Genomic DNA, 16,418 nt, shown 5'->3' on the forward strand with positions numbered 1-16,418 from the left:
TCATCTGTCTAATACCCTGCAAGGAGAGAGACAGGCATCATCTGGGGACTGGAGTTCATCTGACTAATACCCTGCAAGGAGAGAGACAGGCATCATCTGGGGACTGGAGTTCATCTGTCTAATACCCTGGAAGGAGAGAGACAGACATCATCTGGGGACTGGAGTTCATCTGTCTAATACCCTGCAAGGAGAGAGACAGACATCAGGGACTGTAGTTCATCTGTCTAATACCCTGCAAGGAGAGAGACAGGCATCATCTGGGGACTGTAGTTCATCTGTCTAATACCCTGCAAGGAGAGAGACAGGCATCATCTGGGGACTGTAGTTCATCTGTCTAATACCCTGCAAGGAGAGAGACAGGCATCATCTGGGGACTGGAGTTCATCTGTCTAATACCCTGCAAGGAGAGAGACAGGCATCAGGGACTGTAGTTCATCTGTCTAATACCCTGCAAGGAGAGAGACAGGCATCATCTGGGGACTGTAGTTCATCTGTCTAATACCCTGCAAGGAGAGAGACAGGCATCATCTGGGGACTGGAGTTCATCTGTCTAATACCCTGCAAGGAGAGAGACAGGCATCATCTGGGGACTGGAGTTCATCTGTCTAATACCCTGCAAGGAGAGAGACAGGCATCTGGGACTGTAGTTCATCTGTCTAATACCCTGCAAGGAGAGAGACAGACATCATCTGGGGACTGGAGTTCATCTGTCTAATACACTGGAAGGAGAGAGACAGACATCATCTGGAGACTGGAGTTCATCTGTCTAATACCCTGCAAGGAGAGAGACAGACATCAGGGACTGTAGTTCATCTGTCTAATACCCTGCAAGGAGAGAGACAGGCATCATCTGGGGACTGGAGTTCATCTGTCTAATACCCTGCAAGGAGAGAGACAGGCATCAGGGACTGTAGTTCATCTGTCTAATACCCTGCAAGGAGAGAGACAGGCATCATCTGGGGACTGTAGTTCATCTGTCTAATACCCTGCAAGGAGAGAGACAGGCATCATCTGGGGACTGGAGTTCATCTGACTAATACCCTGCAAGGAGAGAGACAGGCATCATCTGGGGACTGGAGTTCATCTGTCTAATACCCTGGAAGGAGAGAGACAGACATCATCTGGGGACTGGAGTTCATCTGTCTAATACCCTGCAAGGAGAGAGACAGGCATCTGGGACTGTAGTTCATCTGTCTAATACCCTGCAAGGAGAGAGACAGGCATCATCTGGGGACTGTAGTTCATCTGTCTAATACCCTGCAAGGAGAGAGACAGGCATCATCTGGGGACTGGAGTTCATCTGTCTAATACCCTGCAAGGAGAGAGACAGGTATCATCTGGGGACTGTAGTTCATCTGTCTAATACCCTGCAAGGAGAGAGACAGGCATCATCTGGGGACTGTAGTTCATCTGTCTAATACCCTGCAAGGAGAGAGACAGGCATCATCTGGGGACTGGAGTTCATCTGTCTAATACCCTGCAAGGAGAGAGACAGGCATCATCTGGGGACTGTAGTTCATCTGTCTAATACCCTGCAAGGAGAGAGACAGGTATCATCTGGGGACTGGAGTTCATCTGTCTAATACCCTGCAAGGAGAGAGACAGGCATCATCTGGGGACTGTAGTTCATCTGTCTAATACCCTGCAAGGAGAGAGACAGGCATCATCTGGGGACTGTAGTTCATCTGTCTAATACCCTGCAAGGAGAGAGACAGGCATCATCTGGGGACTGGAGTTCATCTGTCTAATACCCTGGAAGGAGAGAGACAGGCATCATCTGGGACTGTAGTTCATCTGTCTAATACCCTGCAAGGAGAGAGACAGGCATCATCTGGGGACTGGAGTTCATCTGTCTAATACCCTGCAAGGAGAGAGACAGGCATCATCTGGGGACTGTAGTTCATCTGTCTAATACCCTGCAAGGAGAGAGACAGGCATCATCTGGGACTGTAGTTCATCTGTCTAATACCCTGCAAGGAGAGAGACAGGCATCAGGGACTGTAGTTCATCTGTCTAATACCCTGCAAGGAGAGAGACAGGCATCAGGGACTGTAGTTCATCTGTCTAATACCCTGCAAGGAGAGAGACAGGCATCATCTGGGGACTGTAGTTCATCTGTCTAATACCCTGCAAGGAGAGAGACAGGCATCATCTGGGGACTGGAGTTCATCTGACTAATACCCTGCAAGGAGAGAGACAGGCATCATCTGGGGACTGGAGTTCATCTGTCTAATACCCTGGAAGGAGAGAGACAGACATCATCTGGGGACTGGAGTTCATCTGTCTAATACCCTGCAAGGAGAGAGACAGACATCAGGGACTGTAGTTCATCTGTCTAATACCCTGCAAGGAGAGAGACAGGCATCATCTGGGGACTGGAGTTCATCTGTCTAATACCCTGCAAGGAGAGAGACAGGCATCAGGGACTGTAGTTCATCTGTCTAATACCCTGCAAGGAGAGAGACAGGCATCATCTGGGGACTGTAGTTCATCTGTCTAATACCCTGCAAGGAGAGAGACAGGCATCATCTGGGGACTGGAGTTCATCTGTCTAATACACTGGAAGGAGAGAGACAGACATCATCTGGAGACTGGAGTTCATCTGTCTAATACCCTGCAAGGAGAGAGACAGACATCAGGGACTGTAGTTCATCTGTCTAATACCCTGCAAGGAGAGAGACAGGCATCATCTGGGGACTGGAGTTCATCTGTCTAATACCCTGCAAGGAGAGAGACAGGCATCAGGGACTGTAGTTCATCTGTCTAAAACCCTGCAAGGAGAGAGACAGGCATCATCTGGGGACTGTAGTTCATCTGTCTAATACCCTGCAAGGAGAGAGACAGGCATCATCTGGGACTGTAGTTCATCTGTCTAATACCCTGCAAGGAGAGAGACAGGCATCATCTGGGGACTGTAGTTCATCTGTCTAATACCCTGCAAGGAGAGAGACAGGCATCATCTGGGGACTGGAGTTCATCTGACTAATACCCTGCAAGGAGAGAGACAGGCATCATCTGGGGACTGGAGTTCATCTGTCTAATACCCTGGAAGGAGAGAGACAGACATCATCTGGGGACTGGAGTTCATCTGTCTAATACCCTGCAAGGAGAGAGACAGACATCAGGGACTGTAGTTCATCTGTCTAATACCCTGCAAGGAGAGAGACAGGCATCATCTGGGGACTGGAGTTCATCTGTCTAATACCCTGCAAGGAGAGAGACAGACATCAGGGACTGTAGTTCATCTGTCTAATACCCTGCAAGGAGAGAGACAGGCATCATCTGGGGACTGGAGTTCATCTGTCTAATACCCTGCAAGGAGAGAGACAGGCATCATCTGGGACTGTAGTTCATCTGTCTAATACCCTGCAAGGAGAGAGACAGGCATCATCTGGGGACTGGAGTTCATCTGTCTAATACCCTGCAAGGAGAGAGACAGGCATCATCTGGGGACTGTAGTTCATCTGTCTAATACCCTGCAAGGAGAGAGACAGGCATCAGGGACTGTAGTTCATCTGTCTAATACCCTGCAAGGAGAGAGACAGGCATCATCTGGGGACTGGAGTTCATCTGACTAATACCCTGCAAGGAGAGAGACAGGCATCATCTGGGGACTGTAGTTCATCTGTCTAATACCCTGCAAGGAGAGAGACAGGCATCATCTGGGGACTGGAGTTCATCTGACTAATACCCTGCAAGGAGAGAGACAGGCATCATCTGGGGACTGGAGTTCATCTGTCTAATACCCTGCAAGGAGAGAGACAGGTATCATCTGGGGACTGGAGTTCATCTGTCTAATACCCTGCAAGGAGAGAGACAGGCATCATCTGGGACTGTAGTTCATCTGTCTAATACCCTGCAAGGAGAGAGACAGGCATCATCTGGGGACTGTAGTTCATCTGTCTAATACCCTGCAAGGAGAGAGACAGGCATCAGGGACTGTAGTTCATCTGTCTAATACCCTGGAAGGAGAGAGACAGGCATCATCTGGGGACTGGAGTTCATCTGTCTAATACCCTGGAAGGAGAGAGACAGGCATCATCTGGGGACTGTAGTTCATCTGTCTAATACCCTGCAAGGAGAGAGACAGACATCATCTGGGACTGTAGTTCATCTGTCTAATACCCTGCAAGGAGAGAGACAGGCATCATCTGGAGACTGGAGTTCATCTGTCTAATACCCTGCAAGGAGAGAGACAGGCATCATCTGGGACTGTAGTTCATCTGTCTAATACCCTGCAAGGAGAGAGACAGGCATCATCTGGAGACTGGAGTTCATCTATCTAATACCCTGCAAGGAGAGAGACAGACATCATCTGGGGACTGTAGTTCATCTGTCTAATACCCTGCAAGGAGAGAGACAGGCATCATCTGGGGACTGGAGTTCATCTGTCTAATACCCTGGAAGGAGAGAGACAGGCATCAGGGACTGTAGTTCATCTGTCTAATACCCTGCAAGGAGAGAGACAGACATCTGGGACTGTAGTTCATCTGTCTAATACCCTGCAAGGAGAGAGACAGGCATCTGGGACTGTAGTTCATCTGTCTAATACCCTGGAAGGAGAGAGACAGGCATCATCTGGGGACTGGAGTTCATCTGTCTAATACCCTGCAAGGAGAGAGACAGGCATCATCTGGAGACTGGAGTTCATCTGTCTAATACCCTGCAAGGAGAGAGACAGGCATCATCTGGGGACTGTAGTTCATCTGTCTAATACCCTGCAAGGAGAGAGACAGGCATCTGGGACTGTAGTTCATCTGTCTAATACCCTGGAAGGAGAGAGACAGGCATCATCTGGGGACTGGAGTTCATCTGTCTAATACCCTGCAAGGAGAGAGACAGGCATAATATTACAATACTGTATTCATTTCATTGACTATATATTCCTGTTTGATATTCAATTCTTTCATATAATTAAATTGGACATGTTTTCCTTTATAATACGCCAATGTTTGTTTTGTATCCAATTAATTTAGGTGACGTCAGGATGAAGTAGTCTAGACCTTCTAATCTAGTTGTATTGCATCATATCGCCTAGCAATGTTAGTTATCAATGCATAAAGTGAATATAAAACCAAGCTTTCTTGAACATCAGTGCCATTGAATAATATGTTACAGATTATCACAATGCAAGCTCATTGGATATAAATCCCCAGCAGTCCTAATGCAACGCCATACTGGCTGCACAGTCAAACACCACTATTCTCGCTACTTATCATTCTTATTAAACAGGTAGCAAAATAGCTTATTTCAGGATTAATTTATTTTCAATTAATTTGACACACTGAACTCTATCTGAGAAGTAGTTGGTGAACCAGGCGAGACAGTCATTTGAGAAACCAAGGCTGTTGAGTCTGCCGATGAGGATGTGGTGATTGACAGAGTCGAAAGCCTTGGCCAGGTCAATGAAGATGGCTGCACAGTATTGTTTCTTATCGATGGCGGTTATGATATCGTTTAGGACCTTGAGCGTGGCTGAGGTGCACCCGTGACCAGCTCGGAAACCAGATTGCATAGCGGAGAAGGTACAGTGGGATTCTAAATGGTCGGTGAACTGTTTGATAACTTGGCTTTCGAAGATGTTAGAAAGGCAGGGCAGGATGGATATAGGTCTATAACAGTTTGGGAGAGGGGGATGACCGCGGCAGCTTTCCAATCTTTGGGAATCTCAGACGAAACGAAAGAGAGGTTGAACAGGCTAGTAATAGGGGTTGCAACAATTTCGGCGGATAATTTTAGAAAGATAGGGTCCAGATTGTCTAGCCCAGCTGATTTGTAGGGGTCCAGATTTTGCAGCTCTTTCAGAACATCGGCTGTCTGGATTTGGGTAAATGAGAAGCGGGGGGATATTGGGCATGTGTAACGATAGTCTATGTCGTCCTCCTCATCGGACGAGGAGAGGCTAGATGGATCGGAACAATATGCAGAGTGGTTAGTTTCCATGGTAATTTAAACACGAAAACAATATGTGATACAAAATAACAAAATGAAACTACCGTTACAGTCCCGTGTGGCGAAACACTAACAAGGAACAAACACCCACAAAACACACGTGAAACCCCGGCTGCCTAAGTAGGATTCTCAATCAGGGACAACGATTGACAGCTGCCTCTGATTGAGAATCATACCAGGCCGAACACACAAAACCCCAACATAGAAAACAACACATAGACAACCCACCCAACTCACGCCCTGTGTTAAGGCTGTCAATGTCGTTCTCCTCCTCAAACGAGGAGGAGCATGGATAGGACCAAGATGCGGAGAGGTAAGTGTTCATGATTTAATGAAACAACAAGAAAACACTTAAACCTACAAAATAACAAACGTGACTAACCTTAAACAGTCCTGTGTGGTCCAAACACTGACACAGGAAACAAACACCCACAAAAGCCTACTGCCTATGGCTACCTTAAATCTGGCTCCCAATCAGAGACAAATGAATGACAGCTGTCTCTGATTGAGACCCAATCTAGGCAGCCATAGACATAACTAGACAACCTAACAAACACTATCCCATACACATACAACACCCATGGACTAACCAAACACACACAACATACAATGCCCACCCCAACTCACGCCCTGACCAACTAAACATAATCAAAATAACATAAAAATAGGTCAGGAACGTTACAGAACCCCCCCCTCAAGGTGCGAACGCCGGGCGCACCAGCACAAAGTCCAGGGGAGGGTCTGGGTGGGCAGTTGACCACGGTGGTGGCTCAGGCTGAGGGCGAGGTCCCCACCCCACCATAATCAATCCCCGCTTCTTTATCCCCCTCCCAATGACCACCCTCCCACTAACACCACCTAAATGAGCGACCAGCACCGGGACAAGGGGCAGCACCGGGACAAGGGGCAGCACCGGGACAAGGGGCAGCACCGGGACAAGGGGCAGCACCGGGACAAGGGGCAGCACCGGGACAAGGGGCAGCACCGGGACAAGGGGCAGCACCGGGACAAGGGGCAGCACCGGGACAAGGGGCAGCACCGGGACAAGGGGCACCAAGACAAGGGGCAGCACCGGGACAAGGGGCGGCGGGTCCTGGCTGAGGGACTCCGGCAGGTCCTGGCTGAGGGACTCCGGCAGGTCCTGGCTGAGGGACTCCGGCAGGTCCTGGCTGAGGGACTCCGGCAGGTCCTGGCTGAGGGACTCCGGCAGGTCCTGGCTGAGGGACTCCGGCAGGTCCTGGCTGAGGGACTCCGGCAGGTCCTGGCTGAGGGACTCCGGCAGGTCCTGGCTGAGGGACTCCGGCAGGTCCTGGCTGAGGGACTCCGGCAGGTCCGGGCTGAGGGACTCCGGCAGGTCCCGGCTGAGGGACTCCGGCAGGTCCGGGCTGAGTGGCAGCTCCGGACTGTAGGGCAGCTCCGGACTGTAGGGCAGCTCCGGACTGTAGGGCAGCTCCGGACTGTAGGGCAGCTCCGGACTGTAGGGCAGCTCCGGACTGTAGGGCAGCTCCGGACTGTCGGGCGTCTCTGGCAGCTCCTGACTGGCGGGCGTCTCTGGCAGCTCCTGACTGGCGGGCGTCTCTGGCAGCTCCTGACTGGCGGGCGTCTCTGGCAGCTCCTGACTGGCGGGCGTCTCTGGCAGCTCCTGACTGGCGGGCGTCTCTGGCAGCTCCTGACTGGCGGGCGTCTCTGGCAGCTCCTGACTGGCGGGCGTCTCTGGCAGCTCCTGACTGGCGGGCGTCTCTGGCAGCTCCTGACTGACGGACGGCTCTAGCGGCTCCTGACTGACGGACGGCTCTACTGGCTCGTGGCAGACGGGCGGCTCTAATGGCTCGTGGCAGACGGATGACTCAGATGGCGCTGGGCAGACAGATGGCTCAGACGGCGCTGGGCAGACAGATGGCTCAGACGGCGCTGGGCAGACAGATGGCTCAGACGGCGCTGGGCAGACAGATGGCTCAGACGGCGCTGGGCAGACAGATGGCTCAGACGGTGCTGGGCAGACAGATGGCTCAGACGGCGCTGGGCAGACAGATGGCTCAGACGGAGCTGGGCAGACAGATGGCTCAGACGGAGCTGGGCAGACGGGCCGTTCAGGCACCGCTGGGCAGACGGCAGACTCTGGCCGGCTGAGACGCACTATAGGCCTGGTGCGTGGTACCGGAACTGGAGGTACCGGGCTGAGGGCACGCACCTCAGGGCGAGTGCGGGGAACAGGAACAGGGCACACTGGACTCTCGTGGCGCACTCTAGGCCTGGTGCGTGGTACCGGAACTGGAGGTACCGGGCTGAGGGCACGCACCTCAGGGCGAGTGCGGGGAGAAGGAACAGTGCGTCCAGGGCTCTGGAGACGCACAGGAGGCTTGGTGCGTGGTGCCGGAACTGGAGGCACTGGGCAGGAGACACGCACCATAGGGAGAGTACGTGGAGGAGGAACAGGGCTCTGGAGATGCACTGGAAGCCTGGTGCGTGGTGTAGGCACTGGTGGTACTGAGCTGGGGTGGGAAGGTGGCGCCGGATATACCGGACCGTGAAGGAGGACACGTGCTCTTGAGCACCGAGCCTCCCCAACCCTACCAGGTTGAATGGTCCCCTTAGCCCTGCCAGTGCGGCGAGGTGGAATAGCCCGCACTGGGCTATGCAGGCGAACCGGGGACACCACCTGTAAGGCTGGTGCCATGTACGCCGGCCCGAGGAGACGTACTGGAGGCCAGATACGTTGGGCCGGCTTCATGGCATCCGGCTCGATGCCCAACCTAGCCCTCCCAGTGCGGCAAGGTGGAATAGCCCGCACTGGGCTAAGCACGCATACTGGGGACACCGTGCGCTTTACCGCATAACACGGTGTCTGACCAGTACGACGCCCTCTCACTCCACGGCAAGCCCGGGGAGTTGGCTCAGGTATCCAACCCGGCTTCGCCACACTCCCCTTTAGTCCCCCCCCAAGAAATTTTTGGGTGAGCCTCTCGGGCTTCCGTGCTAGCCGCGTACCCTCAAACCTTCGGTTCCTCTCTCCGGTTGCCTCTGCTCTCCTCGCTGCCTCCAGCTGTTCCCATGGGAGGCGATCCTTTCCAGCCAGGATCTCCTCCCATGTGTAGCAACCCTTGCCGTTCAAGACGTCTTCCCATGTCCATTCCTCTGTCTGTCTCTGCTGCTGTCGCTGCCCTTCTCCACTCCGCTTGGTCCTCTTGTGGTGGGTGTTTCTGTTAAGGCTGTCAATGTCGTTCTCCTCCTCAAACGAGGAGGAGCATGGATAGGACCAAGATGCGGAGAGGTAAGTGTTCATGATTTAATGAAACAACAAGAAAACACTTAAACCTACAAAATAACAAACGTGACTAACCTTAAACAGTCCTGTGTGGTCCAAACACTGACACAGGAAACAAACACCCACAAAAGTCTACTGCCTATGGCTACCTTAAATCTGGCTCCCAATCAGAGACAAATGAATGACAGCTGTCTCTGATTGAGACCCAATCTAGGCAGCCATAGACATAACTAGACAACCTAACAAACACTATCCCATACACATACAACACCCATGGACTAACCAAACACACACAACATACAATGCCCACCCCAACTCACGCCCTGACCAACTAAACATAATCAAAATAACATAAAAATAGGTCAGGAACGTTACACCCTGACCATACTAAATAAATAAAAAACAAGGGAAAACAGGTCAGGAACGTGACAGCATGTTGCTTCAGGGGGTGCTGAGATGTTGGCCGGGGTAGGGGTAGCCAGGTGGAAAGCATGGCCAGCCGTAGAAAAATGCTTGTTGAAATGATCGATTATCGTAGATTTATCAGTGGTGACAGTGTTTCCTAGTCTCAGTGCAGTGGGCAGCTGGGAGGAGGTGCTCTTGTTCTCCATGGACTTTAGTGTCCCAAAACCTTTTGGAATTAGTGCTACAGGATGCAAATTTCTGTTTGAAAAAGCTAGCATTAGCTTTCCTAACTGACTGAGTATATTGGTTCCTGACTTCCCTGAAAAGTTGCATATCACGGGGGCTATTCGATGCTAATGCAGAACGCCACAGGATGTTTTTGTGCTGGTCAAGGGCAGTCAGGTCTGGGGTTAACCAGGGGCTATATCTGTTCTTAGTTCTAAAATTTTTGAATGGGGCATGCTTATTTAAGATGGTGTGGAAGTGCAGGCTATCTCTGCAGTAGCTTGCAACTCCGCCCCCTTTGGCAGTTCTATCTTGTTGGAAAATGTTGTAGTTAGGGATGGACATTTCTGGATTTTTGGTGGCCTGGACATGTGGTCTTTCATTTCCTGAAATAGAACACAGCATTGAGATAAAACACAGTTCCTGTTCAATAACAGTATGTAATAATAAAGGCATGCACCATCATACCCAGATTGGCTGATAATGGCTATAAAGAAAATACAACATCTCTAATTATTAGGGGTCCTAGGCCTTTCTAAGCCAGGATTCAGACACGGCTAGGACATCCAGGTTGGCAGTGTGCTAAAGCAGTGAATAAAACAAACTTAGGGAGGAGGCTTCTAATGTTAACATGCATGAACCCAAGGCTTTTACGTTTACAGAAGTCAACAAATGAGAGCACCTGGGGAGTAGGAGTGGAGCTAGGCACTGCAGGTCCTGGATTAACCTCTACATCACCAGAGGAACAGAGGAGGAGTAGGATAAGGGTACGGCTAAAGGCTTTAAAGAACTGGTCGTCTAGTGCGTTCTGAACAGAGAGTAAAAGGTGCAGATTTCTGGGCGCGGAAGAATAGATTCAAGGCATAATGTAGAGACAAGGGTATGGTAGGTAAAACTGAAAGTTTTGCAATTATGCTGCGGGACTTAGAGGTCTTTTGTGGTTTAGTACGGTACCCTGCATCACTACTTCATTGTTCCAGACCAGAAGAAGGAGAATTAGGAGAGTTAGAGCACTGATTATTTTTGGGGGTCCCAAGGCGCTACTATGTCTCTAAAAATACACTTGTTTTTTTTCTTACTACTCGTCAGATTCAGCATTACTGTTAACATACTGTGTATGTTATTATTTAAGCATTGTTATACTAAGGTTTTGATTCTAAGAGAAACTTAGACTACAATTAGGGTGTGGATATGTTAGGATTATTTTGCTCTTACTGTAGTATTGTCGCCTACTCCCGACCGGTTATGTCGTACAGCGCCCAAGTGGCACAGTGGTCTAAGACACAGCATTGCTACAGATGCTGGTTCAATACCCGTGCGGCTGCGACCGGTTGACCCATGAGGTGATGTTAGGCTTTTAGTTTCTCTCCCTCTAAAACCAGAAATGAATCATTCTAAATAACGAACTGGCTTTATTTACAAATTAGAGAGAATGTCTCACCCCATGTTTAAGAATGGCCTTTTTCTTGCTCACTCTAGGTTAAATGAAAACAAAATCATCTCCAAAATATCATTATTTTTTAATCAAAGCGATTATTATTATTATTATTAATTAATTTAGAATTATATATATATATATATATATAAGCCCCTTAGATATTCTCACAGAGCCTAACAAAAAATGCCCCTTAAATATTAATTTAGAATCCTCCAATTCTCGTATGCTCTTAGTACTGTAGCCTACTCCCTACCGTCACGTTGTACAGCGCCATATTTTCCTAATGGAAACCCTGAGGGTTTCGTTTTTCTTGGAATAGAAACACCATAATATTAATCAAATTAATTAAGATACATTTCTTAAAATCAATCCCATATACTATGTTCTGACAAAAAAGGTTTTCAATTCTCTAGTAATGCCAATATTGAAGACTATCAAATGCTTTTCAAGGATGCCCTCTGGTGGTCAAACTAGCATTAACTAGCATTGAAAGGTAAAAATGGCTGACAATTAAATAACATGCCATAGAATTCTACAGCAGCCCGCAAGGTGTGCTGCAGTATGACGCACATTTTAAAGGAAGAACCTCTGTAAGGAAATCAGTCAATTTAAATCAATTCATTAGGCCCTAATCTATGGATATGCATCTATTGGTCACAGATACCTTAAAAAAAGGTAAATACATAGATCAGAAAACCAGTCACCATCAATTGCCTCATGCAGCACGACATCTCCTTCACATAGAGTTGATCAGGCTGTTGATTGTGACCAGTGGAAGGTTGTCCCACTCCTCTTCAATGGCTGTGAGAAGTTGCTGGATATCGGCGGGAACTGGGACATGCTGTCGTACACGTTGATCCAGAGCATCCCGAACATGCTTAATGGGTGACATGTAAAAGAAAAGGCAATACTTTTAAAGAAAATCCAAAGGGTGTGCGATGTATGTCCCTACCCCGTGAACATTCCAATGTTGGTTTGACGTGGCTAGGTCACATGGTCAAGGAGCTATGGAATTTTAAGTGATTTTTCACAAATGAACTCAGCAAAAAAAGAAATGTCCCTTTTTCGGGATGGTGTCTTTCAAAGATAATTCGTAAAAATCCAAATAACTTCACAGATCTTCATTGTAAAGGGTTCAAACACTGTTTCCCATGCTTGTTCAATGAACCATAAACAATTAATGAACATGCACCTGTGGAACGGTCATTAAGACACTAACAGCTTACAGACGGTAGGCAATTCAGGGTACAGTTATGAAAACTTATGACACTAAAGAGTCCTTTCTACTGACTCTGAAAAACACCAAAAGAAAGATGTCCAGGGTCCCTTCTCATCTGCGTGAACGTGCCTTAGGCATGCTGCAAGGAGGCATGAGGACTGCAGATGTGGCCAGGGCAATAAATTGCAATGTCCGTACTGTGACAGCGCTACAGGGAGACAGGACGGACAGCTGATCGTCCTCGCAGTGGCAGACCACATGAAACAACACCTGCACAGGATCGGTACATCCGAACATCACACCTGCGGGACAGGTAGAGGATGGCAACAACAACTGCCCGAGTTACACCAGGAACGCACAATCCGTGCTCAGACTGTCCGCAATAGGCTGAGAGAGGCTGGACTGAGGGCTTGTAGGCCTGTTGTAAGGCAGGTCCTCACCAGACATCACCAGACATCACCGACATCACCGTCGCCTATGGGCACAATGTATATGAGATTGCTAAATCACGTGGTTGAAGAGCTTATGACATTTGTAAATTTGATTTGAATAGTGTGATCATGCACTTTGTTGACATTCCCTAACTCGTTGTAACGACGGTGCGCCAGGAAACTCAGGTTGGAATCAGGAAAATATGACCTGTGGAATGTTGTACACCTGTTTTCCTTCATCGGGTATGATGCTCAAATCGTGCTCGAGCTATTTTATTGGCAGGTCCGAATGTCTGGCGAATATCGAAAGTCAAACCAACTTTACCACGTCAACGGCTGCAGCTGAGAGCGCGCGTAGCGTCGTGTGTCTGTGATTGGACCCCTGGTTTTAATGTCAATGGATTGGACTCATCCGCAATTTCTCACACTCTGGGTGCAGGTGGACGAACGGTGACCGGAGTAGCGAGCGAGCATGGGGAGAGAACCCAACCGTTACAGGACAGGAAGAGCCGCTCAAATAGAAATAGAGGGCATTTTCAAGCTGTGTTAACCCGCAAGAACCATTTCTTTTTTATTGTATTTACTATATAATTAGCCTAGTCTAATTTCAATGTCTGTGTATAGCGTTACATGTATTGATGAACGCTCTAGACTTTATATGTTAAGCTACTGTTTGTAGCCTGTATCTTTTTATATCTGGCAAAAGTTTGACTATTTCGAAGGATATTTTTTTTATTTTCCATTTTTTTCAAACCATGCTTTAGAATCTTGCGTCTACCGTAACCGGGGGGAATCACCGCAGAACAGCAGACGTGGTTTTTAATATCTTCCTCCGGTGACAATTTCAACATCGAGAAGGCATTCATCTCATCGTACATCACACTACACTCAGGATTCCGACAGTTAAAATTTAGTGTCGCCTTCCAGAATGGACTTCGTATGCCTTTACTTTCTCCAGGTGGCCCTTATTGGTGAGTACAACACGTCTGACTTTGTTTTGAATTAAATGACTGTAAAATCCTTGCGCTGGTCAGACTAATCCGGGGATGAGGGGTGCAACATGTATTGGGCTGGGGTAATTGAATCAGTATGTACAATAGTCTCATCCATCTAGATTATTCTGATGAAACAGACATACTACAGTTCTGCCTCTATTTCTATGGAATGACTGTAAAGCGTTGCTTATTGTTTTGTGGATGAGGGATTATTGCAAATTGATGTAGATGCGTAATAGTCTGCATATACCAAAGCCATGTTCTACAGGGTCGCAAGGCTAAACAGAGTGTGAAGCAAGACATCTGGAATTACCTTTACATCATTGAACTTCATAGACGCTCGTTCATGTTATTTGTTTTTTGGGCTTAATTTCGGTAGCCAATGAAGATGTTTCTGTGCTGCACATTTGGCTGTAGTGGGGGTGATTGAATCAATGTGTGTGTGTGTGTGAACCACTGTTGATCGGACGGTAGCTCTGGTCTTCTGCTTGATCTGTTCTGTGACATGAGAAGTAGTGGTGCTGAGGATGCTGCTGCAGCAGCCCTTGAAATATCACAAAAAAATATATATTTTTGTAAAAAACATTTTTTTTTTTTTACTAAAGTAGTGCAGTGGGGCTTTATTAGTATTAGCAGACTGTTATTATATTAGTAGTAGACATCTGTATTGCAGGCAACAACAAAACAATTCTGCATCTTTGCTTTGTCAGAAAAGGTGGTTGTATAATTAAGAGCAGTATCTTGCAGGAATCAAATCGTTGTAATTGTAAGAGTTGTTGCCCCTGTCTCTTTCTCTGTGATGTCATTCTAACGGATTAAAGATAGAACGACGTGTCTCCGTTGGTAGAGCATGGCACTTGTAATGTTGTGGATTTGATTCTCACCGGGGACCAGTATGAAAAAAGTCTGAAAATGAATTTGCTCACTACTGTAAGTTGCTCTGGGTAAGACTGTCTACTAAAAAGGAATAGACCATTTCAGTTTTCACATAGTAATAAGTTGTATTTGCAAAGTACTGGAAAACATATATCAAGCATATATCAAGCATATATCAACCTTTACTAGTCCTGTATTAAAGTAGTGTAGTTTATTTCCTAAACCTGCGTTTCTCAATTCTGACTTTGGATGTGAGCTGAACGTAGTTCTCAGTGTACCACCAAGCTTCTGTCTGGCCACTCTACCATCTGGCCACTCTACCATCTGGCCACTCTACCATCTGGCCACTCTACCATCTGGCCACTCTACCATCTGGCCACTCTACCATCTGGCCACTCTACCATCTGGCCACTCTACCATCTGGCCAGTCTACCATAAAGGTCTGATTGGTGGAATGCTGCAGAGATGGTTGTCCTTCTGGAAGGTTCTCCCATCTCCACAGAGGAACTCTAGAGCTCTGTCAGTGACCATCGGGTTCTTGATCACCTCCCTGACCAAGGCCCTTCTCCCCCGATTGGTCAGTTTGACCGGGTGGCCATTTCCAGGAAGAGTCTTGGTGGTTCCAAACTTCTTCCATTTAAGAATGATGGAGGCCACTGTGTTCTTGGGGACCTTCAATGCTACTGAAATGTTTTGGTACCCTTTCCCAGATCTGTGCCTCGACACAATCGTGTCTCTGAGCTCTACGGACAACTCCTTCGACTTGGTTTTTGACTTGGTTTTTGCTCTGATATGCACTCTCAACTGTGGGACCTTATATAGACAGGTGTGTGCCTTTCCAAATCATGTCCAATCAATTGAATTTACCACAGATGGACTCTAATCAAGTTGTAGAAACATCTCAAGGATGATCAATTGAAACAGGATGCACTTGAGCTCAATTTACAGTCTCATAGCAAAGGGTCTGAATACTTATATAAATAAGGTATTTCAGTTTTACATTTTTTATAAATTTGCAAACATTTCTAAAAACCTGTTTTCGCTTTATCATTATGGGTTATTGTGTGTAGATTGATGAGGAATTTGTATTTATTTAATCCGTTTTAGAATAAGGCTGTAACCTAACAAAACCCGAATCATCAATGACAGTATTTAGGCCTATATAGCGTTTGCAAAGTCATCAACAGCTATTGTTCCAATTCAGGTAGGTAGCCTAGTGGTTAGGAGCGTTGGGCCAGCGACCGAATGGTCACTGATTAGAATCCCTGAGCCGACTAGGTGAGAAATCTGTCTTTGTGTTCCTGAGCACTTAACCCAAACTGCTCCTGTATGTCACTCCGGATAAGAGTTTCTGTGTCACGTCCTGACCAGAGTTCTTATGTGTTTTGCTTGTTTTAGTGTTGGTCAGGACGTGAGCTGGGAGGGCATTCTATGTTGTGTGTCTAGTTAGTCTGTTTCTGTGTCCAGCCTAATATGGTTCTCAATCAGAGACAGCTGTCAATCGTTGTCCCTGATTGAGAATCATATATAGGTGGCTTGTTTTGTGTTGGGGATTGTGGGTGGTTGTCTCCTGTCTTTGTGTTTTGTCTGCACCAGCTAGGACTGTGACGGT

The 16,418-nt window shown here is 47.8% G+C and overlaps 1 protein-coding gene across 2 annotated transcripts in view; it reads left to right on the plus strand.

The window, feature by feature from the left end:
• The first annotated feature begins 13,296 nt into the window (after nt 1-13,296).
• Nucleotides 13,297-16,418, plus strand: part of LOC129811249 (GDNF family receptor alpha-4-like) — a 161,296-nt gene continuing 158,174 nt past the window's right edge. For both annotated transcript variants that reach the window (XM_055862402.1, XM_055862403.1), the window contains exon 1: nt 13,297-13,906. In XM_055862402.1, the coding sequence (XP_055718377.1) occupies nt 13,864-13,906 (43 nt within the window). In that variant the 5' untranslated portion in view covers nt 13,297-13,863. The remainder of the gene's footprint in view (nt 13,907-16,418) is intronic.

Source organism: Salvelinus fontinalis, chromosome 15 (genome assembly GCF_029448725.1).
Source record: "Salvelinus fontinalis isolate EN_2023a chromosome 15, ASM2944872v1, whole genome shotgun sequence".
Lineage (NCBI taxonomy): Eukaryota > Metazoa > Chordata > Actinopteri > Salmoniformes > Salmonidae > Salvelinus > Salvelinus fontinalis.